Here is a 27,693-nt window from a genome sequence, read left to right on the forward strand (position 1 = left end):
CGCTGTATGGGGAGGAAACAAGCACAATTCAGCTGTAAATTGGGTAGCCATACACTCCAGTGATAGAAAAGCTTTATCCTTCAAGTTCTCAACAGAACAGAGAACACAAAATGTCAAGCACTACCCGTCCCAAGGAGGTAGGAAGGAACCACTAGAGGATGCTCCCAGGAAATATAGAAATATAGAAATAACAAGCCATTGTCAGTGCCCCAGCTGTAGCCCTGGGTGGGAAGTTCACAGATGTATATTTTCCATGCTGTATTGTCTGTCCACGTGTATGAACACATACAATATTTTTAAAGTATGAAGTATTTGTATTTTCAAATATACTGGAGGAGGAAGTCCCTGGGACAATCACTGAGGCCTGTCTGTCACGGAGGAGTCTATCTGAGCAAGGACAGGACATTTAGGTCTTGACCCACGTAGAGCACACATGTAGTGGATTCCCCTGGGTAACCCTGGAACTCATTTTGTAGACCAGGCTGGGCTTGAACTCACAGATCCTCCAGCTTCTGCCTCCCAAGTGCTAGCACTAAAGGAATGTGCCATCAGCACGCAGCTGGAGAGCCATATTTAAAGGTTCGTGAAAACGTACTCTAGTTAGTGCACACCCTGCTGACCTTTGCAGGGAACACAGTATCTGTTTCCCAAAAGACGACACAGCCTGGCCAGACAAAGTGGCTGTATCTGTAATCCCAGCATGCACTAGGCAGAGAAATGGGATTTCAAGCCTATTCTAGGCTACATTGGAAACTAGAGAATAGCCTAGGCTACAGAGTGAGTTCTAGAACAGCCTGGGCTACAGGCACAACAAGGACCTGTCTCAAAAACAAAAGAAAAATTCAGTTGGCCACAAAATTCTTGAGATTTTTGCCCACTACAGAAAAAAAAATATTTTATTTTTACTATATTATTCTACCACCCCAAGGTAATCGATAGCTAGGGCTATTGTGTGTGTGTGTGTGTGTGTGTGTGTGTGTGTGTGTGTATGTGTGTGTGAGTGTGTGTGCACATGTGAGTGTGAATGTGTGTGACTGTGTATGTGTGAATGTGTGTGTGAGTGTGAATGTGTGGATATGAATGTGTGTGTGTGAGTGTGTGTGTATGTGAGTATGTGTGTGTGTGTGTGAGTGCATGTGTGTGTGAGTGTGTGTGCATGTTAGTGTGTGCATGTATGTGAGTGTGTGTATGAGAGTGTGAGCATGTGCATGAGTGTGTGTGCATGTGAGTGTGTGTGTGTGCATGTGTGTGTGCATGTGAGTGTGTGTGTGCGAGTATGTGCATGTGAGTGTGTGTGCATGTGAGTATGTGTGTGTATGTGTGAGTGTGTGTATATGTGTATATGTGTGTTTATATGTGTGTGGGTGTGTGTCTATGTATGTGTGTGTGTACATAGCTTTGATTATATTTTAATTTGTATGTGGGCACATACATGTTTGTGTCTCTGGTCCTGGCAGCAGGTGCCTTCCTCACTGAGCTGTCTCGGTGACTCCGTACTTGGTCCTAATATTGATTGTGTCTTTTCTGTGTCAGTGACTCCCTGTCTTGTGGTTTTGTTTGACTTCTTTGCTTTGCTCTGTTTTAATGTTTATTTGTATGTGTGCATCTGTGCATGCATGTATACAACCGACATGCATGTATGCACCCACATGCAGGTGCCCACAGAGGCCAGAAGAGGGAGTCAGATCCCTGGAGCTAGAGTAACAATCAGTTCTGAGCCACCCAATGTGGGCTAACATGGGTGCCGGGAACTGAAATTGGGTCCTCTACAACAGTAATAAGCATTCTTCACTGCGGAGCTATCTTTCCAAAACCCTGTTTCTTAGTTTTTGAAGCAGGGTCTTGGGTAATCTTGTGTGTTCTCCAACTTGCTGTTATCCAAGGCTGGCCTTCAATTTCTGCGTCTCTTTCCAAGGGCTGAGGTCACAGGTGTTTTCTCTGCCTCCCCCAGCCCCACCCCAGTCTTTTCTGAATTTTGTAAAGTAGAAGCTTCCACCATGGTAAGCATTGTGCATATGATATGCGGTCCGTTACAGTCCATGTGTTAATATGGTTTCCTTGGCCATTGAAGAAGTCTGCAGTTTTTATTGTGTCACATTTGCTGCATACTTTATTTGGTTTACTTGTTTTTATTTATGTGAATGTGTGGCATACTGCATGCTGTTAAACTTGTAAACATGGAGCTCTTGATAGTTTCTCCACATTGACTTCAGCTCCAACAGCACTCATTGAATACGGCCCATGTAGCTTCCAAAGCTGGCTTGTCTCCTTTCCTCGAGTTCTGTTATTAGGTACAGTCAATTTTAGACTTAATACTGCATCTCCCATTGGAATTGACCACTTATTATGAAATAGCCTTACTTCTCTCCAGTAATCCTTTGCGTCTTAAGTCTTTCAGGATGTGCTAACTTTCTTCTGACTAGTGATCCTGTACTTTGCCTTTTCTATTCATCTATATTACCTGTAGAACTTACCTATCTTTGCCTTTAACTACAGTATTTGCTTTATTTATATTTAGTGTAATTACAGGTGGGGTCAGTTTTAAGTGTACCATTGTTCTCTTTGTTTCTTTTTAATCCACAATGTCTATTTTCTTGATTTCTCTGTCCTACTTTATTACATCGCTTGGTTGCCGTTGTTTTGAGTTGGATTTTGGTGAGGGTACTTTTGTAATGTCTCACTCTGTAGCTCAGGTGGCCTGGAATTCATTAAGTAATCCATCAGGTAGTGGTAATCCCCCTGCCTCTGCTCCCAAGTTCTGGATTACAGGCATGAGCCACCACACCTGTTTGAATTACTCAGTGTCTATGTTTTACTCAGTTTTTCATTTCCTTTTGCTTTGTTAGGTCTTTGGAGGGGGTGTTGTGGTCATGTATGTTAAATTTTATTTCATGTATCACGTGTGGGGGTGGGGCAGGGAAGTGTGTACATGCATGTACACACCTATGCCACAGTGCGCTTGGGGAAGTCAGAGGACAACCTTAGGAGTCAGTTCCCTCCTTCCACCATGGGTTCCAGGGCTTGTGCTCGGGTTGTCAGGGTTGCACTGATGAACACTTCCCAGCTGCACATTTAGATCCCAATGTTGTAGTTGGAATAAGAAATGTCCCCATAGTCTTGTGTATTTGAACACTTGTCTCCCAGGTGGAACTACGGAGGGACACTGGAATTCTTAGAGATACAGGCTTGCTAGAGTAAGCTTATCACTGGGAATGGACCTCACGGGCCTAAAGACTTGCCCTACTTCCTGTGGGTGGCCAAGCAGCTTCCTGCTCCTGCCCGCTGCTGCCGGGTCTTCCTGACCATCGTGTACCCTGCCGGGAAGCACGAACACAAACAAACCTTGTGTGTTTAAGCTGCTTCTGTCGGTGTTTCATCACAGTCACAGAAACATAACTAATGTAGACATTGGTAGGAAAAAGAAGCCACGAACTTGAAAGACAGCAAGAGGTGGGGGCACACGGGAGGGGTTGGAGAGAGGAATGGGAAGAAGGTAAATGGTGTAATTGTAATCACAAAAAAATTAAAGCCATAAAAGATTGGGGTTGTTGCTCCAAGGAATGTGAATGTCTTGTTTTTTTTTGTTTTTTTTTTTTTTTTTGTTTTTTTGTTTTTTTTTTTTTGGAGAAATGTGGAAGTTTGAGCTTCGGCCAGAAGAGCAGTTGAATGCTGGAAACATCTGTTGATGGGCCGTCCTAGTACGATCCTGCAAGGCTGTAGTGCTGAGAGGGAAGTCCATACTGAAGGCCTAGCTCGTGAGGTTTCCGAGGGACACAAGGACTTTATTAGCAGCTGGGCTAGAGGTCATTCATGGGATGTTTGCAAAGAATCTGACTTCCTTCTGCCAAAGTCCTAGGAACTTGCTTGAAGGTAAATTTAAGAGTGACTGACTAGCTGGGTTTGGTGGCCCATGCTTTTAATCCCTTCACTCCGAAGGCAGAGGTAGGCGGATGATCTCTGTGAGTTCGAAACCAACCTGGTCTACATAGAGTACCAGAGTTATGCTAACACTCTCTCGCCTTTGTCCTTTAGCCCATTTCTGACTGGGAAAGGCAGACTTTAATGAAAATGGTGACAGAATTCACCTTTTTCCATCTTTGTTGGTCTCTCCTTGCTGGAAGGGGTTGGCTTGAAAGCTGGTGTGTAGTTTGGCAGTCACCATCTTGGAAATTCCTCACTTACGCAATGTTTGGGTTGATTTTGGGCAGGAGGTTAATATTTTGGAGAAATTTTTCTAAAAGCTTGAAACTTTGCTACATATGGTGCAAACACTAGCAAGTGTGTCTGACAGTGGCCCGGTTTTTGAGAACAGAATTGCAGGCAGTTGGAAATGACTGGGAGGCAGAGCCTGTGTTCCCAGCAAGGCAGTGCCTCCTGGTCCCTGGAGCTCATCAATATTCTAGAAACGGGTGTCATAACGGGAGAACCTGTTTAATTTGTTTATTGAGACAGGTTGTAATTTTGAGCAACACGCTCTAGGCTCCCACACTCCTCTCTTGATCCTGCTGGAAAGTCATGTGTGTACCCCAGGAAAACATGGGGTTCTCTGCCCATGCTGTGTATGAACATGTTGGCATTTGCTTATTCCCTGCCCTCAGCAATGCCAGCACACAACTCGAGTCTGTTTGCTGAACTAAATGGAGGGTAAACAGAACCTCTGCCCTCAAAGTTTGCGGAGGGAGCAGAAATTATGCAAAACATCAACCAAGTGCTACCTGTTCTCTACCTACACTGCTGAATGGCTGGTCCTCACAGAACCACCACCATACCAAGCCCCTTACAGAAAAGGCAGTCATCACTCAGAAATGGCAGGCCACACGTGAGGGTCCTCGCCCTGGGCTGGGCACTTTCCCGTCCGGATTCTGAGCACCTCCTGCTTGGATTCTTCAACGTCACTGAAGCCTGTGGCTCTGTCATCACTTAACGAGCCTGATTTACAACTGAGACACACACAGGACTAGGAATTCTCTCAAAGTAACAAAGTTAGTGAGAAACAGTAAAAGCAGAGAGACGGGTCTTGACCGCCCAGGGTCTTGACCTATGTGCTGACCTTCTCTAGGTTAGGTCCCCTTCACACTACTGCGTCCAGTTCCCGCCAGAGTCACCTCAAAGAGTCAGCAGGCATGGTTTACCCAGAAGAACACTGACCAGGCTGACGTCATCTCTCAGGAGCTATGGGGGAAGAGGGGTTGTCTTGAAGAAATCTGCATATCAGATTAAAACGGACATGGCAGAGACACCCAGCAAAGTGGAAGGAAGGCCCTAAGACACTGTCCCCCAAAGCTGGGAAAGCCAGTGCTCTCCAGGAAGTGAGGCTCTGTCTCAGCCCAGGTCTCCAGGGACATCCAAGGACACTGTGGCAGAAAGGCCATGAGGAGATAGCACAGAACATGTAGACCATGACTGGGAAGTACATTATTAGGCAATAGCTCAAGGAAATGGCCTCATTGCATTCAGGCAACAGAATCTCTGATACCAACCAGATCCTGGGAGGAGCCACACAGCCCAACCCCTTGACAGATAACTCTAGCAGGGGTGGAATTAAAATAGAATTGAACTTGTGAACAATCAGTCCAAGAAGTTAGGCCTCACGGATACTGGCAACCCAGAAGTGACTCCTCTTCCCACTGTAGAGCTAGGGCTCCTTCTCCTGCCATGGGGTGGGGTGGGTTCCTCTGCCCACCCACCCCAGCCCCTCAGGTGTGGCTTCCCAGAGACTAAGAGCAGCGAAGCGTGGTTATCTCCATCCCCAACATGTAGCCCAGCTACTGACAAGCAGAGTCTCGCCAACCAAGGAAGAGCCCAGCTCAACTCCATTCATGGACACGTTTGTGTTTATTTTTAATGGTTAGACACATAAAATTGAAATTCTGATCTCACCAGTCTGATATATTTGGGGTTCTAAGACTCAGGAATACCAGACTGCTAAGAATCAGACTAAAGGAAGGCAGAGGCAGGCAGACCTCTATAAGTTCGAGACCAGTCTGGTCTACATAGTTTCAGGCCACCTGAGCCTACATAATGAGATCCCGTCTCAAAAATAAAATAAAATAAAATAAAATAAAAGAAAGAGAAAAGAAAGGTTCGTTTTGGGGTGGTGATGGCATACACCTTTAAATCCCAGCACTTGGCAGGTAGATCTCTGTGAGTTTGAGGCTATCCTGGTCTACAGAGCAAGATCCAGAACAGCTAGGGCTACTCAGAGAAACCCTGTATTTGAAAAACCAAAAAGCAGAGGAGGAGGAGGAGGGGGGAAAGAAGAAGAAATAAAAGCAATAACAAAAACCAGACTCCACATCCAGAGTAACTGAAATTGCCCGCCAGGGCACTGCCCGATGACTCTGTCTGGGGCAAGAGGAGCCAGTTCTGATCCTTTGAACAGTTTTGCTCCTGGACCCAAGCCAACAGGTTGACAGGACCACGGTGGGACAGCCACTCAGCCCTCTGTCCCCTTTTTAATTTCCTGTAAGGTACTCTCCAGCTGAGATTTTCCACGCCCACATCCCAGGTCCCTCCCAACCCTGCTGAAAGGTTGCTTTTGTGTGTCATTTCCCGGCCTTCTACAGCCCAGCTAGGTGCCAGGTCAGGTCATTCCCACTAGGCTCCTGCACAGACACCTCCCAGTCACAGCTCCTGGTGACCGGGTCCACTGACTTTATTCCCCACCTATTAGCCATGTGGTTCTTACAGGAATGTCACCTGATTGCCAAGACCCACTCAACACAAAAGAAGCCAAAGTAGGCAGTCAGCAGTCCCTTGGCTCCCAGTGAATTCTCTGGTGCACTGACCAAGATCTGTACCTAGAAGGAACATGAAGCACCTCCTAGCAGAAAGCAAATAACATCTCTTTCAGGCCAATCCACGGTTATGAGAGACTTCAACCCCTCTCCTTACTAACTGGGGTTAAGTTTGACTGCATATGAAAGAAAGCGGTCCACTGTGCAGCACTGGAGGTGAAGGAGTAGACAGAGCTCCTACCAACCATTCCGTGAAGCTCTTTCTGCCCCTGCCACTGTCATCTCTCGAGGGTGACCCTGATGCCAGGACTAAAGTAGGTGCCAGAGCTCCAACCACCACACACTAAGGTTTTAGCAGGAGACTGCCCAGAAAGACCACCCAGTGCCTTCAAAGGGATAGAGGGGTCATATGACTAAACTCGGATAGGTCAGAGATTGGGAACTGAGTCTTCAATCCTCCCTTCGGGGATTACTAACCTGGACTAGAGGGGACTTGAGAGCTGGGGAAGGAGCACAGGGCCAGAAGGCAACACTTGAATATGCTTGCACACTGGAGGATGCTCATTTCCTTAGATGTACTTGTGGATTAATGGCCACCTAGGAATATAGACTTATTCTTAAATAGTTCACATTCTTAAGAGCTTAGAAATAAATCAAAATACAGTATATAAACAGGTTAAAAAAGATTGGCAGAAGGGGTTGGGGATTTAGCTCAGTGGTAGAGCGCTTGCCTAGCAAGCGCAAGGCCCTGGGTTCGGTCCCCAGCTCCAAAAAAAAGAAAAGGAAAAAAAAAAAAAAAAAAAAAAAGATTGGCAGAGCAAACACACACAAGAAAAGACAGAATTCCCAAGTCTAGACTGGGACTTTCTTCTGTGAGGCGGACATTAGAAATGGGTGCGGTGGCACGTGCCTGTAACCTCAGCCCTTCAGGTACAGGTAGGATTGTAACTTCAGTGCCAGCCTGGGCTACATAAAAAGTGTCAAGGCAGCCGTGGCTATACAAGAACCCGTGTGCATATGGCAACTAATTCCCCTCCCTTGAATGGCGGGTTAGATTAAGTGGCTTGTTTTTAACTACAATTGCCAGGTAGACTATGAGATGCCCAGGTCAACGAGAATTTCCGATAAAGAGCCATGAACTTTACTGTACACTCTGCTCATAGTATCACAGACCTACGCTAAAAGTATGTCTTCCTTCATATTTGAATAAGCATCCTGTTATTTAGAGCTAAAACGGTTAACCTCGCAGTGAATATGGCTTAGTAAACTTCTAAGCCTGAGTCACAAAAGGTACCCAAAACTTTGGTCTGTTCTCTTGTAAACTGCCACTCTGGAGAAGCCAGACACAGTACTGGGAAGACACTACCAGCAGACTTTAAAGAAATCGCCTGTACCTCCTGCTGGAGGCCAGCACCATCTCCCCAGTCAGGTGAGGAAGTACCTTTGGTTTGAAGAAATCTGTACTTCCTGCTGGAGGCCAGCACCATCCACCCAATCACATGAAGTACCTTTGGTTTGATTGTTTTTTAAGTAGTGGTAGAACCAGGGTTGTAACTCAGTAGCTGATCATGTGCCTAGCATTCTCAAAGCCCTAGGGTTGATCCCAAGTACTCAAAAAAAAAAAAAAAAAAAAAAGTTTTGAGTACTAAGATTCAGTTGAAGTCCATCTCTCTAGTCTGCATGTGTGTGCATGTTCAAATGTGTGGAGGCCAGAGGACAACTTGAATTGTTCCTCAGGCACTATCTGCGTTTTTTACTCCTAGGCAGGGTCTCACACTGGCTTGGAAATCTCCAAGTAGGCTAGGCTAGATGGTCAGAGTCCCAGTGACCTGTTGTTTCTGCTCCCCCAGCTCTAGGAGTACCACAAACAACATGACTCCTATCTGATTTCTTAACCCAGGTTCCAAAGATCAAGATTTTAACTTGGGGCCTGGACTCTTCTGGAGTTATTTAGTCCCTCAAAAGCCTTGTCCCCTCTTCCCCTGGCACCCAAGACTTTTATGATGAGTAATATTAGAAACAGCAGCTAACGTTTCTTAGTTTGGGATGTAACAAGTGATGTACTAAGGACTCCACAAAAGTCCGTCCGAGACCGGTACAGTTCTTACCCCCTTTTTACACATTTGGAAACTGAGGCACACAAACTATGCAGATGCCCATAGCTGATAAGAACACAATATTAGCCTGGCATGTTGTGGGCATCTTTTAAAGATGGCTCAGGTTCCTTTAATAAAGCAGTCCTGACAGAGCCCTGAGCCACAGTGACCTGAAGTAACTCTTCCCAGGCCAGTTCATCCCCACTCCCCCCCACCTCAGTGACACACTGAGTCAGCTGGGGACCTCCCAGCCCAGCTGGGGTGAGCCCTTTGATGTACCCGTTAGGTCTGGGAATTTGCATCTGGCCCATAGCCAGTTCCAATAATCATAAAGTGGAGATGCCACAGCAGGTGTGAAGATTTCAGCCTTCTCTTACCAAGAGCTAGAGGGCAAGGTCCACTTCCAGCAGAGCCTCTGGCTGACCACCCTCTCCACTAAGAGCAGAGCCCAAAGAGCTCACACTTAACAGTCCCGTCATGAGGCCCAGAATGGTACCACCAGTGACCTGCCGAGCTCTCTGGATTAGACCCCCAAACTGCTACACACCATGTCCACCTCCCACTTTCCTATGTGGATGGCATGTTCTCCTGTTCAGGTCTTCATGGGCAACTGGACAAAAGTATTGGCCACAGAACCCACCTCAGAAGATCATCAGGGAAATCACTGGGTGAGCCAGCTGACTTTCTCCAAGTGTGAAACACACCAGGGCTGACAGCCATTGACAGCTCTCAGCACCAGCTCCTCTTAACTCCCAAGCAGAAGCATGGATGACGGTGTCCACTGGGGCTCTAGGAGACGTCAAATACTGGAAATCATCAAGTGACTATAAAAGAGGACTGGCTACGTACATCTTACTGACCGACACTCACATCGCCATCTCACAACAGTGAAGGAACTGCAGACGGTCTGCCCTGTCTGTCTGTCCTGTGTTCCTAGATAAAAACCAAACAGCTGTGAGCGCACTCCCACAGCAGGGTGGGCACACGTGTGGATGCTTCCATGTATAGGAGAGTCTGAGGAGACGTTCTGCAAACAGAAATCACTTCCGCAGAGTGAGGACTGAAGAAATAGAAGCTTTTACAAATTTAAGATTACTGCAAGTTTTAATCTTCAAAAATAATGCATAGTGTGCTGGCTAGTTTTTAGGTCCACTTGACACAGGCTAGAATTATCAGAAGAGGGACCCTCAGTTGAGCAAATGCCCCCACCGGATTGCCCTGTGGGCAGGCCTGTGCAGCCCTATCTTGACTAATGATTGACTAATGATTGATATGGGAGGCCCAGATCCCTGTGGGGGGTGCTGCCCCTGGGCTGGTGGTCCTGGGTACTATAAGGAATCAGACTGGGCAAGCCATGAACAAGCGAGTAAGCAGCACCCGCCATGGTCTCTGCATCAATTCCTATCCTGCTTGAGATCTTGCTTGCCCTAACTTCTTTTAATGACAGAATATGACCCAGAACTATAAGATCCAATAAACCCTTTCCTCCCCGAGTTGCTTCTGCTAACAGTGTTTTATCACAGCAATAAAAAACCTAATAAAAAAATAAAAAGACACTACACTTTGATTCTGAAATTTAAGCAGTAAAGTGTGTTTGAGAAGTATGCCGAAACACTCCTGGGGAAAGCTGTGATGACACCGTCTTCGAGATGTTTCAGATGTTCACCACTTGCTGGGTGTGGTGGCACATGCTGCATGAGCTCCAGGTCAGCCTGGTCTACAGAGTAAGTTCCAGGACAGCCAAGGTTGTTACACAAAGAAACCCTGTCTCGAAGGAAAATGAAGTATTTTAGCAATAACCGTATAGCTAGCGTTGTCTGTGCACATGTGTTTATATGAAGAGAAAGGGATAAAAAGTCACTTGACAAATGGTGATCCCTGGTGGATCAGAAGGAAGGACACACAGACTGCATTGACATTTCCTGCAACTCTTGACTACATTTGAAATATTCTCAAAGTCAGAAATTTAAAATAAACCAAGGTCAACTGAAAGGCAGCGTCCTGGGGAGCCCCCTACAGACCAGGGAGTAGAAGCTCAGGAGGACCTTCAGAATCTGGGCAGAGACTTGGCCCCCAAGAAGGGATGGGATTTAAAACAGGTTTACATGGCTTTATTTTCTCCACGATTTTTCCTCCCAAGAAGCCAATGTCCTTCTGATACTGATCAATCCCAGGATTTAGATCTAGGGAGTGACAGTGGGATTTGTGGTCTCCTCAAGTGATTAGAGAAGTTCTTCACTGGCTAGTGATGCCCACGACTGGCCTGTGCAGTCCGTCCAGGCCACAGTTCAAGGGACATGGATTGAGACGGCTCTTCCCTCACGGTGCAGTCACACAGCTCACCTGAGTTGGAAGGCACAATCTGGATGGGACTTCTGGCACGTATGGTCACCTCCGATGATCTGCTCCAATGGCATCTGTAACTGTGGTAAAACCCCGCTCTCTGGGAAGAGAAGCAGCAGTGTGGTCACCGTGGGCACCTGGCTCACTACCCCAGCCCGCACACCTTGTGACCTCTACTCTACCCTCACCGAGGCAGCTGCACAAATGTCCCCAGGCCTTCTGTGCAGGAAGGGAGGCAACTAACTATATCCTGTAGCTCCCAGACAGACGCTGAGTCCATGTAAATTCATTACCTGCTTCCTTCTGCTAGGACTCCTCCATCCCAGAGGCCTGAGAAAGTGACAGGCCTTTCCTGGTAACCAGCACTGCCTCAGACTCATTCTGAATTCTCTTGGCACTGTTGGTCCTTGGTCAAAGGTGCAGCACAGAAATCTTCCCACCCTGCCATCAGCGTTTCCCTCCAGCCCTTTGGGGGTGCACAACAGACCAACGACAAGTGTCACTTTCTCATTTAACCTCTCTGACCAACTTCCCTGTCTCAAGCTGCATCCAGCCCCACTCACTTTAGAAGGGCCTCTAGTTCACGCTTGACCCTGACCACGACTGGTGGTCCCAGGAAGATGAGGGCTGTGTAGAGCTGCACCAGGGAGGCCCCTGCCTGGATCTTCTCCAAGGCGTCCTGTCCGCTGCTCACACCACCAACCCCGATAATGGGAATCCTGCCTGAGAGAACATATAGCAACGCCAGGAAGGAAGGCGTAAGGACCCAGGTCTCCACCACGCCTCAGCCCCCAGTCCCAGAAAACACAGAGGATGCGTGAAGAACCCGGGCTCCACACATATCCAAAGCCACCTTGCCTTGGGTAAGGGCGTACATCTCCCGGATGGTCTGAGTCGACAGATCTCGGAGTGGCTTCCCACTCAGTCCTCCTGTCTCAGAGCGCAGAGCACCCTGGAGACCAACAGGGCGACTCACTGTGGTGTTTGTGACAATCAGTCCATCGATGCCCAGCTAGAGTGTGAGAGAGAGAAAAAGCCTTAAGCCATGGACCTGAGGGACTCAAAGAAATCAAGATTCTCACTAGCCTCACCTACATCTTGACTGGAGAAGCTATCAGAAGGAGCGGAGCCTCTCAGGGTGAGAAAGCAGCTGTCTCACACTGAGCCCATCACAGTGCCTAAGCAGAGTTGGCCCCTTAGAGCAAGCTGTCTGGAAGAATCAATCTTATCTGAGGCCCTCAGGCAGCATGAAGGAGAACCAGGATTTAAGTCTAGGGCTGCTGGGCTCATGTGTTCCCTCTTCCCTCCTTAGAGGCCTAGTGCTCAGACTAGCTGGAAAGGGGGGCAGACAGTGTTCTAGTCCCAGCTGAGGCTGGCAGAAAGACTAGCACATCCTTTCTGGGTGACGGTAGATCAGGAATAAGAAATAGACTCACAAACATGTTTTTAAAATCACTGTTTGCCACCAGATGAATTCTGCAAAGACAGACAGACAGACAGCCTTCCACATCACAGAAAGGAAGTTACCAACCAGGACACTCTAGGTTATCCCAGCAGGCACGCAATGGACAATGAAGGCTGCCCCTGCCCTGCCCTGCCCTGCCCCGCCCCGCCCTGCCCTGCCCCGCCCCACCCCGACTCGAACCTCTCTCGCCACGCTGGCAATGTCCTCCTTGTCCTGGGCCGTGAGGTCAGGGGCAATCTTCACCAGCACTGCTGGCTTCCGTGTGCCCTTCAAGGCGTCCCTCTCCTGCAGCACCTAGGTTGACAAGCCAGAGACAGGGACCTCAGAGCACAGCCCAGCAGGGCAGATCAGTATTTTACATACAGTCAACCAGCACCAGCAATTCTCCCCTTGGGATAACTGCTCAAGGGTTTTCATTTTTGTTCCTGAAAACAAGCAAGGAAGTGGTCCCAGTACTGCACAGTGGAAGGTCAACCCCATCCACACACAGCCGGGGCACCGTGACACACGAGAACAGCTTCCTTAGTGGTCCTGAACCTCCATGTGAAGAATGAAAAAACCAGGCTGGGGAAAAGGAACATGCATGGCGTAATGACACACCTTGGACAGCAGGTGGCGCAGTTCGGTCTTCCCCTGTAGGCTCCTCAGACCAGCAGTGTTGGGGCTGGACACGTTTACCACCAGGTAGTCAGCCAAGGGGCCCAGGGTTCGAACACCCTCTGCATAGTCTGCAGCAGCATCCTCCGAAGTCTTATTCTTCCCCAGGTTTATTCCAAGAGGCAGCCCATCTGTAAATACCAAGTCTGTCCTCACAGTGTCCCAGGCAACACTTTAAGTACAGGATGGAAGTCCCCAAACCCGAACCTTGTTGAACCAGATGACAGAGATGGCGCACTACTCGTGCCTGGCACAGCGAGCTGCCTGATGCCTGGGAACTAGCTTATCCACTCCGTGCACATGTGTGCACACTCGGCCTTTTCTCTTTTGACATTTAAATGGAGAAATTAGAAGGCCTAATACTAGAAGTAACAGAAAAACTATAGGAAGCTAAGCATAGTGGACACTTGTAATCTGTTCTTCGGAGGTACAGGCACGAATCAGCTCAAGGCCATCCTTAGCAGCATAGTGCGTTCAAAGCCAACGTGGGCTACATGAGACGTAGTCTCAAACAAACAATAAAAAATGCAGGGCCATGGATGTCATCTGGCGTTGGAGCACATTCTTAGTTTACCCCTAACATCAGGCCCCCAAGCCAAAAGGAGCTCCGGAAACTTAGTAAGACCCCATTCCCAGCAGATCACACAGATCTCCTCGGGGCTCCCACCACCCCATCCCCTCAGCTCCAGAAGGCAATGCAAATCCCCAAATCCCACGCATCAAGGAATCAGGTAGGCAACCTTCACTCTCCCTCCTGTCCTCTCCTTTGTGGCCTCTCCTTCCTCTCTGTCCATCACCCCATGAGCGCATCCAGCTCTCCTCCCTCCTGTGGACCCTCTCAGCACCATTTTGTAGTTCACGCTCACTCCTCAGTGTCTGCTCCCAACACCCAGAAACACTGTCTACCTGGGACTACTAGGGGCCACACTGGCAGGATCTCAGAAGCATTCCCTACCAGGCAACCCATAGCCACCACACTCTCCTAGGAGGCAACAGAAACCAAGGAATGGAACAGCAACCCAACAAAGGCAAGAGCAGAGGTCAGCACCTAGTATTACAGCCATCTCAAATCCAGTTGCCTAGATGCCAGCATAAAAACACAGTGACAGCCAGGATGTCATGTCTCCTCTAGAGCTCAGCAGCCCTACCACACCAGGCCCTGAGAAATGCAAAATAGGGAAGCACAGACAAGGCCATCAGAACAGCTACTGGAATACACTCAAGGTCCTACGAGGATGTGACGAGGCCCATTAAGGAAATCTATGAAACCCGTACAGGAGCGAAATAAAGAAAGCAGCTCAAAAACTAAAGAGGAAATGGAGTCAGGAAAGAAAACCCCAACTGAGGGAAATCTGGAAATCAAAAACTTAGGAACCGGGTTGGGGATTTAGCTCAGCGGTAGAGCGCTTGCCTAGCAAGCGCAAGGCCCTGGGTTCGGTCCCCAGCTCCGAAAAAAAGAAAAAAGAAAAAAAACAAAAAACAAAAACAAAAAAACTTAGGAACCAGAGCAGAAATCTCAGAAGCAAGCCTCCCTAATGCAATACAAGAGATGGAAGAGAGGATCTCAAACACTAAAGACAAGATAGGAGATGATACCTTTAGTCAAACAGAATGTTAACTCTAAAGAATACCAGGCACAAAACAGCCAAGAACTCTGGGACACCATGGAACCAAATCTATGAATAACAGGGCTAGCAAAGGGAGAAGAAAGCCAGGTCAAAGGTACAGAAAAAATTCTCAACAAAATCATAGAAGAAAATTTACCTTGCCTGTCATGGTACAAGAAGCAAGTAGACTGGACCAGAAAAAGAGTTCCACACTACACATAATAATCAAAAGACTTTTGTCTTTTGACAGAACAAAGAAAGAATAGCAAAAACTGTGAGAGAACTTCCAATCACAATGAATGAAGAAAGAAAGATGTTCCAAGACAAAAACCCAACGTAAGCAGCATCTATACAAATCCAGCTCTGTAGAGGCCGCTAGAAGGAAAACTTCAACCAGAGAGGTTAACCACACCCAAGAAAAACGCAAGAATAAACAATATCAGCAAGCAAATCAAAAGAATGGGGGGAACACGCACCACACCAACAAAACAACAGGAGATCACAAATGCTGACCAGCGATACCTCTCAACATCAATGGCCTTCATTTCCCAATAAAAAAGACACAGACTAGCAGACTGAATTAAGAAACCGGATCCATCCTTCTGCTGCATCCAAGAAATAGTTTAAAATCAAGGATAGACACTACCTCAGAGTAGTGCAGATGGACCAAGGAAACAAGCAGGTGTAGACATTTTAATATATGACAAAATAGAATTCAAACTAAAATAATCAAAAGAGATAGGGAAGGACACTTACCGAAGGAAAGATTCACCAAGAACATTGCAATTGTTAACATCTGTGCACCAAATTCAAGGTGCACCCAAGTTCATAAAAGAAACACTACTGGAGTTGGGGATTTAGCTCAGTGGTAGAGCGCTTGCCTAGCAAGCACAAGGCCCTTCAGTCCCCAGCTTCGAAAAAAAGAAAAAAGAAAAAAGAGAAAAAAAAAAAAAAAGATACTACAGCCTTAATCACGTACTGACCCCTCACCAACTTACAGTGGGAGACTTTAAGACACCACTCTTGCCAAGAGGCAGATCAACCAGACAAAAACAAAACAGAAAAATGCTGGAGCTAACTGATAGCGTAAAACCAAACAGCCCTGGCAGGTATCTACAGAACATTTCATCCAAGCACAAAAGGATCCACCCTCCTCTCAGCAACTCATGGAACTTTTGCTACACAAACATGGACACAAAGCAAGTCTCCACAGATGACAATTGAAATAACCCCCTATGTCCTGTCAGACCACCATGGATTAAAGCTAGATATCAACACCATCAGAAACAAGAAAAAGCCTACACACTTATGGAAACTCAACAACCGAATGAAAATGAATGAAAAATGGATCAAGACAAAAATTTAGAACATCTTAGAATTGAATGAAAAAAAAACCACAACATAGTCAAACTTATGGGACACAATGAAGGCGGTTCTAAGAACAAGTTCATAATGAAGTGCCTACATTAAAAAAAAAAATAGGGGTTGGGGATTTAGCTCAGTGGTAGAGCGCTTGCCTAGCAAGCACAAGGCCCTGGGTTTGGTCCCCAGCTCCGAAAAAAAGAAAAAAAAAAAAAATAGAGATCTCATACTAGTAATTTAACAGCGTACCTCAAAGCTCTAGAACAAAAAGAGGAAATCACACCCAAAAGTAATCATCAGACTCGGGGGTGAAATGAATGAAATAGAAACAAACAAAACCAATGCAAAGACTCAGTGAACCCAGGAGTTGAGAGTTTCTATGAGAAAATCGTAGGAGTGACGTAGTTATCCAAACTAACAGAGAGAGAATCCAAATTAACAAAACGGAGATGAGGGGGACTTTCCCATAGCCATTCACCTTCATAGTCATCAGCTTAAAAGTGAGATGTGTGTAACTAATTTCCTAAGTGGGCTGGGGCACGGGACTAGACTAGTTATACAGGACAAGGTTTTGAAGCTTCTCGTCCAGCAGCCAACAGGCCAGGATTACGTGTAAGCCTTAGCATGAGACTGGAGGGAGAGTGTGGGTCTCATGAAGGAACTGGACCTTTCCTTAGTGGTCACCTGTCCACACTGACAGGATACTGGAGTCAGGAAGGTTGACGTACTCTGCACAGAGCACCGTCTCTTCTATCAACCCCTGTCCTGTTTCCAGGCATGGGGCTGGCAAAGCTTCTAGACACTGCTAGCTGCAGCAATGGGTAGAGCAGGGACACAGGACTTGGCCTCAGTCCAATGAATGCAAGGGCACAGAGTGAGGGTGAAAGAAGGACATGGGAGAATGGGCAGTAGAGCTCGCACACACACAGCACTGCAGGCCCACACAGCACTGCAGGTCCACAGAGCACTGCAGGCCCACAGAGCACTGCAGGCACACACAGCACTGCAGGTACACACAGCACTGCAGGCCCACACAGCACTGCAGGCACACACAGCACTGCAGGCCCACAGAGTACTGCAGGCACACACAGCACTGCAGGCCCACAGAGCACTGCAGGCCCACAGAGCACTGCAGGCACACACAGCACTGCAGGCACACACAGCACTGCAGGCACACACAGCACTGCAGGCACACACAGCACTGCAGGCACACACAGCACTGCAGGCACACACAGCACTGCAGGCACACACAGCACTGCAGGTACACACAGCACTGCAGGTACACACAGCACTGCAGGTACACACAGCACTGCAGGCCCACACAGCACTGCAGGCACACACAGCACTCTAGGCACACACAGCACTGCAGGCACACACAGCACTGCAGGCACACACAGCACTGCAGGCACACACAGCACTGCAGGCACACACAGCACTGCAGGCATTAAAAAGAAGACATGGAAGGCAGGAGGAAGAAGAGGTCAAATCACAAACATCATGCTTAGACTGTCAAGGTTCTGCAGAACCACCAGGGTCTCTGGTTCTATCAAAGCCAGTGGGGTTTAAACACTGTCATGTCCTGCAACCCCCAATTGAACCTGCAAATGCTTCAGCCCCTTCTCCCTTAGCTCCTCAAATAAATGCAGGAGTCCTTCAGTTTCTCATCACGCTACAAGGACATCGAATGAGACTAAGATCTCCTGAAAGATATTCCAGAGGCAAACGAAGGAGAAAAGTCTCCATGGATTACACAAGACACTAGGGGAGACATGGGCCCCTCAAAATGCACCTCAGAGAGCAGAGCAGACCACAGAGAACCACCTGGAGCATCCCCATGAAAAGCCATCAGAAGTGAAGTTTGTTTGGAAAGCGAGTCCTGAGGGCAGCCGGTCCCAAGCGAGCGGGAGGAATGTGACAACCCTATTTTAGCTTTAGTCTCCCAGAATGCACTGTTAGTTAACACAGTGGACAGAAGGACAGCAGGGTGGGATGTAGGAAGGTGGCGCTTAGGTCCTGCTCACATCTTAGCTCACACATGCTCTCTGCTGACCTCCAAGCCCCCAAGCTAGGACACAACCTGGTGTCGGAGATCAGCAAGGTTCTGCTGAATTGTAACATTCATTTAATTTTTGAATTTTTTTTTTTTTTTGAGGCTGTGGTGGAAGTTGGACAATCCCCCATGGGGAGGAGGCTGAGTTGATCTGTGTGGTCCTTTTTGTTAGTTTGTTTCCTATTTCTGAATCACATGCCCTTCCCATATTTTTTCCCATGTTTCTTTCAAACAGAGGAAGAAGACCCTCCCCCAACTCCTGGCTTTACCTGCAGTGAGCTGGGCCTGCTTCTGCTGTCTGGCCCGTAGCCTGTGTTCCACCACCGAGAGCCCATGGCTGTTGAATCCATACCTGGTGCACATAAACCCACAGTGGAGGGGTGGGGTTAGAGGGTGACAATGTGGAAAAGGCACGGAGACCATCCCCATGCTGTCACCCACTGGCTATTCTTCATTGTCAACTGATGTGACCATGAATCGCCATGGAAGCACACCTGTATGTCTGAGACTGTTTCCAAAAGTTAAATGGAGCAGGAAGACCCACCATGAATGAAGGCAGCACCATCCCAAACTGAGTCAGAAGGAGAAGGTGACTCAGGAACCAGCTCTCCACTCTGCTTCCTCGCTGTAGGTGCAAAGTGACCCACTGCCTCAGGCTCCTGCCACCGTGAGGGCTTGTGCCTCAAACTGAGAGCCGCATAAACCCTCCATTCCTTAAGCCATTTTTATTGGTGTTTTGTCCCAGCAACAAGACTGATAACTAACAAGGTCTGGACACATCGCTGTTGCTTACAGCCAGAAAACAGCATAAGCAGTGGCGTGAAGATCTGCTGACGTAGTAAATACTCACCCACCCCTTCAGCAGGTCTATACTGAACACATATCACACACATGAGCAAGAAAGCAAGGTGTACAAGTGCCCAAGAACACAGGCACCTATCCCTCACCACTCCCTGTGTCACAAGACTCTACTAAATACCACTACCCTGAGACTATAACAACCAATCAGAAACACATACCACTCCCAAAGATATCGGCCCCTGCCTGTAATACAACAGAAAGATCGGTGATTTGTAGGGAAGTTTCTGGAAACACGTAGTAGGAAGCACAGCCATAAGGCAGCCACAATCCCCACAAGGAAGCTCTCCGAAAATCACTCAGCAAAAAGTAGAAAGGTCTTCCCTCTGTGGTCTTACTAACTGCACAGAACAAAGCAAGCCTTTATACAGCTAGAAGGACTCCTCCTAAGAGCAGCTGTACATGGTGAACACCACAGCCTTGCTCATTGAAAGCAAGGGTGACCTGTGCAGTACCAGGGCTGCTGACAGCATATGGTCACAAGGCCAGGGTATTGGAGGACCACAAGCCCAGGGTACTGGAGGACCACAAGCCCAGGGTACTGGAGGACCACAAGCCCAGGGTACTGGAGGACCACAAGCCCAGGGTACTGGAGGACCACAAGCCCAGGGTACTGGAAGACCATGAGCCAAAAGAAAAAAAGGAGAATCATTAACCAACGATTTTTACATTGACTGCATGCCAACATAACTTTAGAATAAATTGTTTATAATTAAATTGTAATATAGCCACTAGATTATTCTAAATTACATGTATAATCATTATCTTCCTATAGGCCAGCAGCAGACAATGAAGCAACAGTGTTTTAAACACACACTGTAAAGTCTGCTGTCCCATGTCTTCCCAAGCTGTTCTCTGTGACCAGCACCAACCCTCAGAAAAGCATCATCTGTTTTCCAAGGTTGGGCTGAGATCTCTGCCTGGTACACAGCAGATGTCCAAAAGGGCTCCTGAATATTCACTGACAGAATACCCATCTAGCACTGCCACTCTCAATCCCTCACAACCCCTTCCTCAAGGGTCACATATCACATCTCCTGCATTTCAGATATTCACATTACAATTCATAACAGCAGCAAAATTACAGTTATGAAATAGCAACGAAAATAATTTTATGGTTGTGGGAAAGGGGTCACCAGAACATGAGGAACTGTATTAGAGGGCTGTAGCATTAGGAAGGGTGAACCAGTGCTCTGTCGTATGAGAAAACACAAGGCGGTCTTCCATCAGAGATCCAGCAGCGGGAAAGAGAGCCCTGTGGTGCTGAGCCCCCACCTACCTGTTAATGACAGCTTGGTCCTCGGGGAGACGGAATACTCTAGGCCTGGGGTTTCCTTCCTGAGGCTGGGGAGTGACACTTCCTACCTCAACGAAACCAAAGCCCAGCTTGTAGAGTCCGTCCACAGCTTCGCCGTTCTTGTCAAATCCTGCAGCAATTCCTACTGGATTTCGGAATTTATGGCCCAGGACTTTCACTTCCTGGGAAGGAGACAAAGTCAGAGGTATACAAGGCTACACCAAGTGGTCTCACAGCAGGGTTCTCAGCATCCTGTATCAGAATTCCCCTGGAGCTTGCTAAGCATTGCTGGTCCCCCAGAATAGGGATCTTCTGGAGGAAGGACACTCTGAAGGGCTAGGCAGGTGTTCTGGTGCCTGCTGGAGTCTGACACCATGAGGTCTCCAGGCTGGGGGAGAGGGAGTGTCCCACCATAAGTAAACAGGAGCTATCTTGTACAATTACAGGGTATCTTCTTATCTGCTCAACCTGGTGACAGGCTTTGGGTCCTGCTTCTCTGATACCAATGGTGCAGCAAGCCTATAAGCAGTCTAGTACACAGCCCTAGCTGACCCTTCCTCTACAACGAGCAAAAAGCCAGCCCGTGGGCACCAGAGAGAGTTGGAGAGAGGACATCATTGGTGCTGGCTCCAGTGAGCTCTTAAAGGTTAGGTGATTGTTTCCAAGGGAGAAGCCACAAGGCTCTCAAAGCAGGAGATGAGAGACCACAAGGAAAAGTAAGTGTGCACACAGCACTTCAGAACCATGAGGCAGCAAGTGCAGCTATAACTGGCCCTCTTTGAGGGTAGCTGTCTCAACCCTGGCTGCATGACTGGGTGCTGTCAAGCCTCTCTGAGACTATGGCTAAACTGGTCAAGCAGGAGGCCAGGGCAGCCAAGTGTTTCAAAAGCACCCCCACCTTCCCAGGAGAGTCGAACCGTGAAAGCGAACTGAGGAGTTAGGAAACAGCAAGGAACTAAAGAGGTAGATTGGGCTAAGAGTATCAGCCTGGCTGTGGAGGTGTACGCCTCTGGGAATACAGTGGGATATACCACATGGTCTCAGTCGCTTGGGAAGTGAGGCTCAGAAATCATTTGGGTCCACAAGTTTGAGACCAACCTGGACAACATGGACAACCTTTTTCTCAAAGGAAAAAAGGTGGCGTTCAGAGAAATGGTGGAAGAGGCACACTGCTCTGACATAACCCTGTCACCCAGGCCCTCTCACCTTCTGGCCCCCCTTCACACTGGTTCCAAGGCTGCCAAACTCAGTCTGGGGTGAGCAAGCTTTAAGAGAGAAATGTCCTTTCTGATCCTACAAAAGCCCTTTAGTGTTTGAGGCAAAACTGAACAGCTGCAGGAGACTGACTGCTATGGGATGAGAGGAACACTCAGGTATAGAAGGGAAACGCACACAGCAAAGGGGCCCCGAGATTCTAAACAGTGACTCTTCCCCGAGGCAGGTCTGAGGGCATCTTGCTGGGTTCCCACGTTCCCATCACTGCTGTCTCCCATCTGGTAAGATGTGCCTTAGAACTGCCAAGTGATTATGGGAAGCAGACGCTGGGAGGGTGGGTGCTTTCCCCTAAGTCTCCTGCTGACCACAGTGCAGCAATGGTGCCAGGTGGGCCAGAGGAATGAGCTGTGGCTGGGGCCAGAACTTAAGTCCTCAACCCCCCCCCCCCAGGATGATACAACATCCAGGGTCTGACTCTGGTGGGGAAAAAGAAAGGACCCGTCAGGCCAGGCTGTAGCACCCTCCCTACCAGGTCTTCACACCCAGACAGATGACATAATATCTACAAGTGACAGCCCTTCCCTGCTAACACTGTCCCCTGCATCCATTAGTTGTTTAATGACTCCAGATGTCCCTGCTCAGCCCCGGGATCTCAGCAATGCAGGACACTGGCCGAGGTTGGACACCGCAGTTAAGACTCCATGGGTTTGAATCCTGACCCTGCCACACACTAGTTCTGTGACTTTGGGCAAGTCATTTGCTTAGTCTGTTTAGTGGTTTGCTCATCTGTAGACAGAGATGAGAACAGGACCTATCTCAAAGCATAGCTGTGAGAATTAAAGACTACACTTAAGTGATGTTCTGTACACACAGGGTATAATAAAAGACGCTTTCTCAGTCTGGGCTCCAGGTTCCAGCTGCTCATGAACCTGTAGCTCTCAAAAGCACAGCCACAGCAGAGAAGTGTACAAGTGCTGAATAGTGTGACCTCCCCAGCACCTCAGCATAACACAGGGTGATCCAGGGGTACCTACCAGCATGTCGGAGTCCTGAAATGTAGCTCGAGGAAGGAGCCCCAGGGAGGTGACTCGAACAGCTAGCCGGTGGGCTGACTCTGGATCAAGCAGCCTCTGCAGACCTGGCATCAGGTACTCAGCATAGAAATGGTCATCCCCTGTGGCCGTCAGGTAAGAGGTGAAGAGAAGTCCTCCACCTCCAAGGATGATGACTGCATCCAGGGCCCGCTTCTAGTGGGGGAAAAGAAAGGACTCACAGGGACCCCCATTGGGACAGGCCGAAGCACCCTTCCTGGCCCTTCACACCCACCCAGAGGACAGAACATCTAAACAAAGTGACAGCCCTTCTCTGCTTACACTGACCCCTTCATCTCCCGCCCACTCACACACCAGTCTTTATAGAGGTTGTATCCACATGCATTCCCAGGTTCTAGCCCTGAATATATTCAAGGGATCAGCTAGGTGATTTTCAAGATAAGCAGTACCGCCCCCTAGGGGCCATATGGGAAAATTTTACTAGTTAATGAAGGAACAGACTAACAGACTTGGTGTAGAGAAATCAGCCCTGTCAGTATTAGTCCTTGCTTAAAGCTGACACACTAATTTCTCTGTGTACTGTATGATGTTTGAACTTTGCTATTAATTATCTGAGCCAAGGGACAAGCTATAATTCACCACAAACACCAACTACCTCCCACATAATTTTACACATACAGAGAGACCTTTCCAGGAATGCTGGTACCTTGTAATTGAAGGACAACTCTACCGCTTACACAACACATTACCAAGAATAGCATCATTCCTCTAACCTCCACAGAAAGGGTATGATACCAAACCAGTGCACACCTGTGGCGATCATTTCTAAGTAGAGGCTTAAACACTTGACCATCTATATAGGCAAGTGGTGTCCTGACTTCTACATACTAAAATGCATGTTTTCCTTTCTCCTTTTCTGTAGTAAGGAAGAGGTGAGTGTTTATACTTTAAAATTATATCCAGAAGAGTTACTGGCCCGAAATATCGTACGTGTATAATATAAAAGTGGTTGCAATATAAACATAGCTTCAGTCTTGTTGGGTAGAGAACCACAATCCTAGTTCAAAAGTGGTTCATTATGCTCTTCGTAGCTATCACTGCCAGACCATAAGTGGCTAATGCATTCATTCAATCCTTCACCAAAGGCAAGCAAACCAGACTTGGTCCCCGTTCTTCAGGACAGTGTAGTCCAAGAGACAAATTACTGGCCACCTACATACAGAGCCATGACAAGTGACATAGAGGAACAAATCATGAAAGGTTAAAACTAACTTTCAAATGTTACACACAAGCTAAAGAGGTTACAGTTGGAGGAGAGATCTCTAGGTGGGTGGAGCCAAAGAGAAGGGCCAAAGGATGGGGGAGGGGGAGACCGCTGCTTGGAACTAAAAGGAAAGCATTGCTTTATATGAGGCAGGAGAAATAAAAGAGGTATCAGCCAAAATCTGGTTAACAGATTTGGTAAAGTGCTGCTTTGCCAGAGGTAGTTTGTTTCCAGCTCCCATGTCAGGCGGCTCACCGCTCACAACTCGAACTCAAATCATCTGGTCTCAGAGGGTACCTGCACTCACGTGCACATACGCACGTACGCGCACGTCTACACTTTTTTTTTTTTAAAATGGGATTTGTCCACTAAACAAGGAAGTAGCGGATATGATCAGATTTGCCTGCAACACAAACCAAGTATTCATTCTCCCTCCTCGGGGAGTTTGCAGAAATAGCTCAAGGGTCAAGGACCAGTATCTGAGCGCTTTTTCCAAACCTGGGACACAACTAAGGGCTCTTCACACGGAACTCCCATTTTGACCACACTTGATCTAGAAGGGTGGCCGTATGTCTTATTTCATTCCGCCTTGGGCGGGCCTTGTGTGTTCTCACAAAGGCCCGATACCAACTCAATTTAAAAATAAAAAATGCCCGCGACCGCTCACGCTCACTCTAACCTCTGCCCACACACACTTGTTTTTTTGCATCCCCCTAGCTACGCACATGCAGGCCACACTTCAAGGGCTCCAGCCTTTCAGTTTCCCAGCCTCATCCCCTCCCTGCCTGTTATCCACACCACGAGTGAGCCTCCCCGCGCCGGACTCACTCTCAGCTGTCTCCACGCCATGCTTCTTCTACCACTAAGCTCGCCTCTGCCTGCATTCCATTGGAAAACTGGGCTTCGGCTCCACCTATCTCCCAAGCCCGCAAGCCGGCCTGGCCACGCCCCTCGATGTTGATTGGAGGGTTGAACGCATGCGCTCTGCCGAGAGCTAAGCTCCGTGGCGGGACGTGCCTAGGTTCTGTTTTGCCACTGTCACGCCTCCTAAGGAACGCTGCTCTGAAGACGCACACCCTCCCTTCTGTACCTCAGTGAGGAGGAGACTTGCAGAAACCTGGGGTAGGACGCCAACTCTCCGAAGACTGCAGACCAACCCCAGCGCCTGCCAGTGCGCACTACACTAATGTTTCCCTGTGCTTGGGAAGGAAACGAAGAACGATGCAGCCCAAAGGTTCCGCATGGTTTGTCTTTATGCCCGAGCTGCGGTATGGCGTTCATAGGCCCTTCCTAAAACAGAAATCCTAAGAATTCTGTTTTATCAGGGCAGTGGTGGCGCCGGCCTTTAATCCCAGCACTCGGGAGGCAGAGGCAGACAGATCTCTCTGACTTTGAGAACAGCCTGGTGGTAGACAGAATGGGTTCCAGAACAGCTAGGGCTAGCCTGGTCTACAGAATGAGTTTCAGGAGAGTCAGGGCTACACAGAGAAACCCTGTCTCTACCCGGAGAAGGAAAAAAAAATACTGTTTTACTGAGCACATTTATACCATTACAATATAAACCATAAACACACAAAAATTTACTTGATGATTTAAAAAGTAAGCTCTGCCGTGTTGATAAGTAAATATGATTTAATTTTATTTTTAAGATAACCATGGTGTAACCCAGGTTTCTCTAAAATAAACAATCCTGCCTCAGCACCCAAGTGCCTCTGTGCCAAGTGTCCACAGAGGCCAGGAGGGGGCATCGAATCACCTGGAACTGGAGTTACAGATGGTTGGACCCTCACCCTCAGAGAGAAGAGTCAGTGCTCTTAACTGTTGAGCCTTCTCTCAAGCACCCACTCTGACCCTATTTGTACCCATTCCCACTTGTCCCCTTCCTTTTCTGAAATAATACTCCCCCACTTTAGGTCACAGTTTGGGGCGGGTTGCGGGAGGCTAGAAAGATAGCTCAGCAGTTACCACCTGATGTTCGTGGAGGGGATTCAAGTGCCTTTGCCAGCATCCACATCAGGTAGCTCGCTACCACCTGTAACTCCAGGATCACTTCTTCCAGGGCACTGTACTGGTTTCCACATAGCCACATGCAAGGGTGTGTGTGTGTGTGTGTGTGTGTGTGTGTGTACATAAATGATAAAAATAAACCCTTTTAAGGTCTATATTCTATTTTGCATATGAGAAAAAAGTATATTTGGCTGTCTGAGATTGGCTTGCTTCAGGTAACATGATCTCCAGTCCCATACTTTTTCTCGTAAATTATCTCATTTCATTCTTTTTAATGGCTGAATATTGTTCCATACCATAAATATAGATATGATGTTATCTTTATCTGTTCATTTGCTACTGATTCCTTAAGTTCAGTGTTGTGAATAGTGTTCCAAAAAACGTAGTTGTACAGGTACCCCTGTCATATGCTAACTTGGATTCCTTAGGAACTATACCTAAAAGTGACATATCTAGGAGTTTGGGTTGGTGATTGAATGTTTGTTTGTTTTAAATTTGTGTTCTGTGTGTGAGAAAGTTCAGGCAGCAGCCTGCTATAGCAGACACATGTAGACCAGAGGCAACCTTCAGGAGTCAGTTCTCTCTTTCTATTTTGGTGAGGCAGGACCTCTCTGGTTACAGGAGCTTACAGACAATTCTGTCTGTATCGCCCATCTCCCAGTAGAAGTGCTGAGATCGCAGGTGCTTGCCACTGCGCATTCTGGGGTTCCAATTCAGGTTATCAGGCTCTCACATGTAATGGTGGTGCCAGTTTATGTTTGCACAGTGTCTTAGTAATGGTTTGTATTGCTACAAAGAGAAACAATGACCACAGCAACTGTTATAAAGGACAACATCTAATTGGGGCTTGGCTTACAGTTTCAGAAGTTTAGTCCATTATCATTTTGACAGGAAGCATCACAGCATCTAGGCAGACGTGGTGCTTGAGAAGGAGCTGAGCATCTTGATATGCGGGATATAAGTTTGTCGTAGACAGCCTTGTTTGGTTTTTTTTTTTTTTTTTGGTCTTTTTAAAATAATTTTATGGTGGGGGAGAGAGCTGAACTCCCAGAAGTGCAGACACTCCTGAGATCTCAGGAGAAACTGCCACTTCTGCTCACATTCCTGGCCCAAGAGGAAACTGCATAGTGCCTCTGGTTGCAGGAATATAGAAGCAGTAAGTGACAGGAACTTGCTGGTTTCTGCCTGTGCCCGAAATTGAACTGAACCAGTCCCACAGCTCCTTGCACATAAATCCTGTTGGGGAGAGAGCTAGACCCTCAGAAATGCAGACAATCCTGAGAACTCAGAGGAGACAACGACTTTCTGCCCACATTCCTAACCCAAGAGGAAGTCACCTAGTACTATCTGTGCCCTCTGTACACAGGGACCTAGGAGCAGTCAGGGGCAAGACTCTTTGGGTTTCTGCCTGTGCCAAGAGTTGAAAGCCGGTCTCCAGGAGGTCTACATACCTGAGAGAAGAACTCTCTGTTCCTGGATCTAGCTGAAAGAATACAGGTCTACAGGAGTGCTGACACACAGCCCTAAAGGAGAGTGAAGCCACTGTCACAAGACATCAAGACAAGCTAACACCAGAGACAACCTGATGGTGAGAGGCAAGAACAGGAACCTAAGCAACAGAAACCAAAACTACTTGGCAGTTCTCCTACCAAAGCAAATACTGGATAACCAAACACACCAAAA

General features: G+C 47.7%; 1 protein-coding gene across 21 annotated transcripts in view; it reads right to left on the bottom strand.

Annotated features, from left to right (window-relative positions):
* Positions 1-24,906, bottom strand: part of Dhodh (dihydroorotate dehydrogenase) — a 28,585-nt gene extending 3,679 nt beyond the window's left edge. Inside the window, exons 1-13 of one of the 21 annotated variants that reach the window (XR_015643467.1) lie at positions 24,832-24,867; positions 22,722-22,934; positions 20,455-20,654; positions 18,587-18,669; positions 13,242-13,429; positions 12,822-12,935; positions 12,030-12,188; positions 11,740-11,895; positions 11,470-11,642; positions 11,177-11,276; positions 9,474-9,622; positions 7,215-7,334; positions 4,416-5,172 (exon numbers count right to left, since the gene is read on the bottom strand). Coding sequence is in view for 5 of the 21 variants with exons in the window: in XM_087595117.1 (XP_087451243.1) it covers positions 11,222-11,276; positions 11,740-11,899; positions 12,035-12,188; positions 12,822-12,935; positions 13,242-13,429; positions 18,587-18,669; positions 20,455-20,654; positions 22,722-22,934; positions 24,832-24,852 (1,188 nt within the window). In the remaining 16 variants the exon portion in view is untranslated. 21 annotated transcript variants of the gene reach the window in all.
* Positions 24,907-27,693: the final 2,787 nt, after the last annotated feature.

This window comes from Rattus norvegicus, chromosome 19 (genome assembly GCF_021556685.1).
Source record: "Rattus norvegicus strain SHRSP/BbbUtx chromosome 19, alternate assembly SHRSP_T2T, whole genome shotgun sequence".
NCBI lineage: Eukaryota > Metazoa > Chordata > Mammalia > Rodentia > Muridae > Rattus > Rattus norvegicus.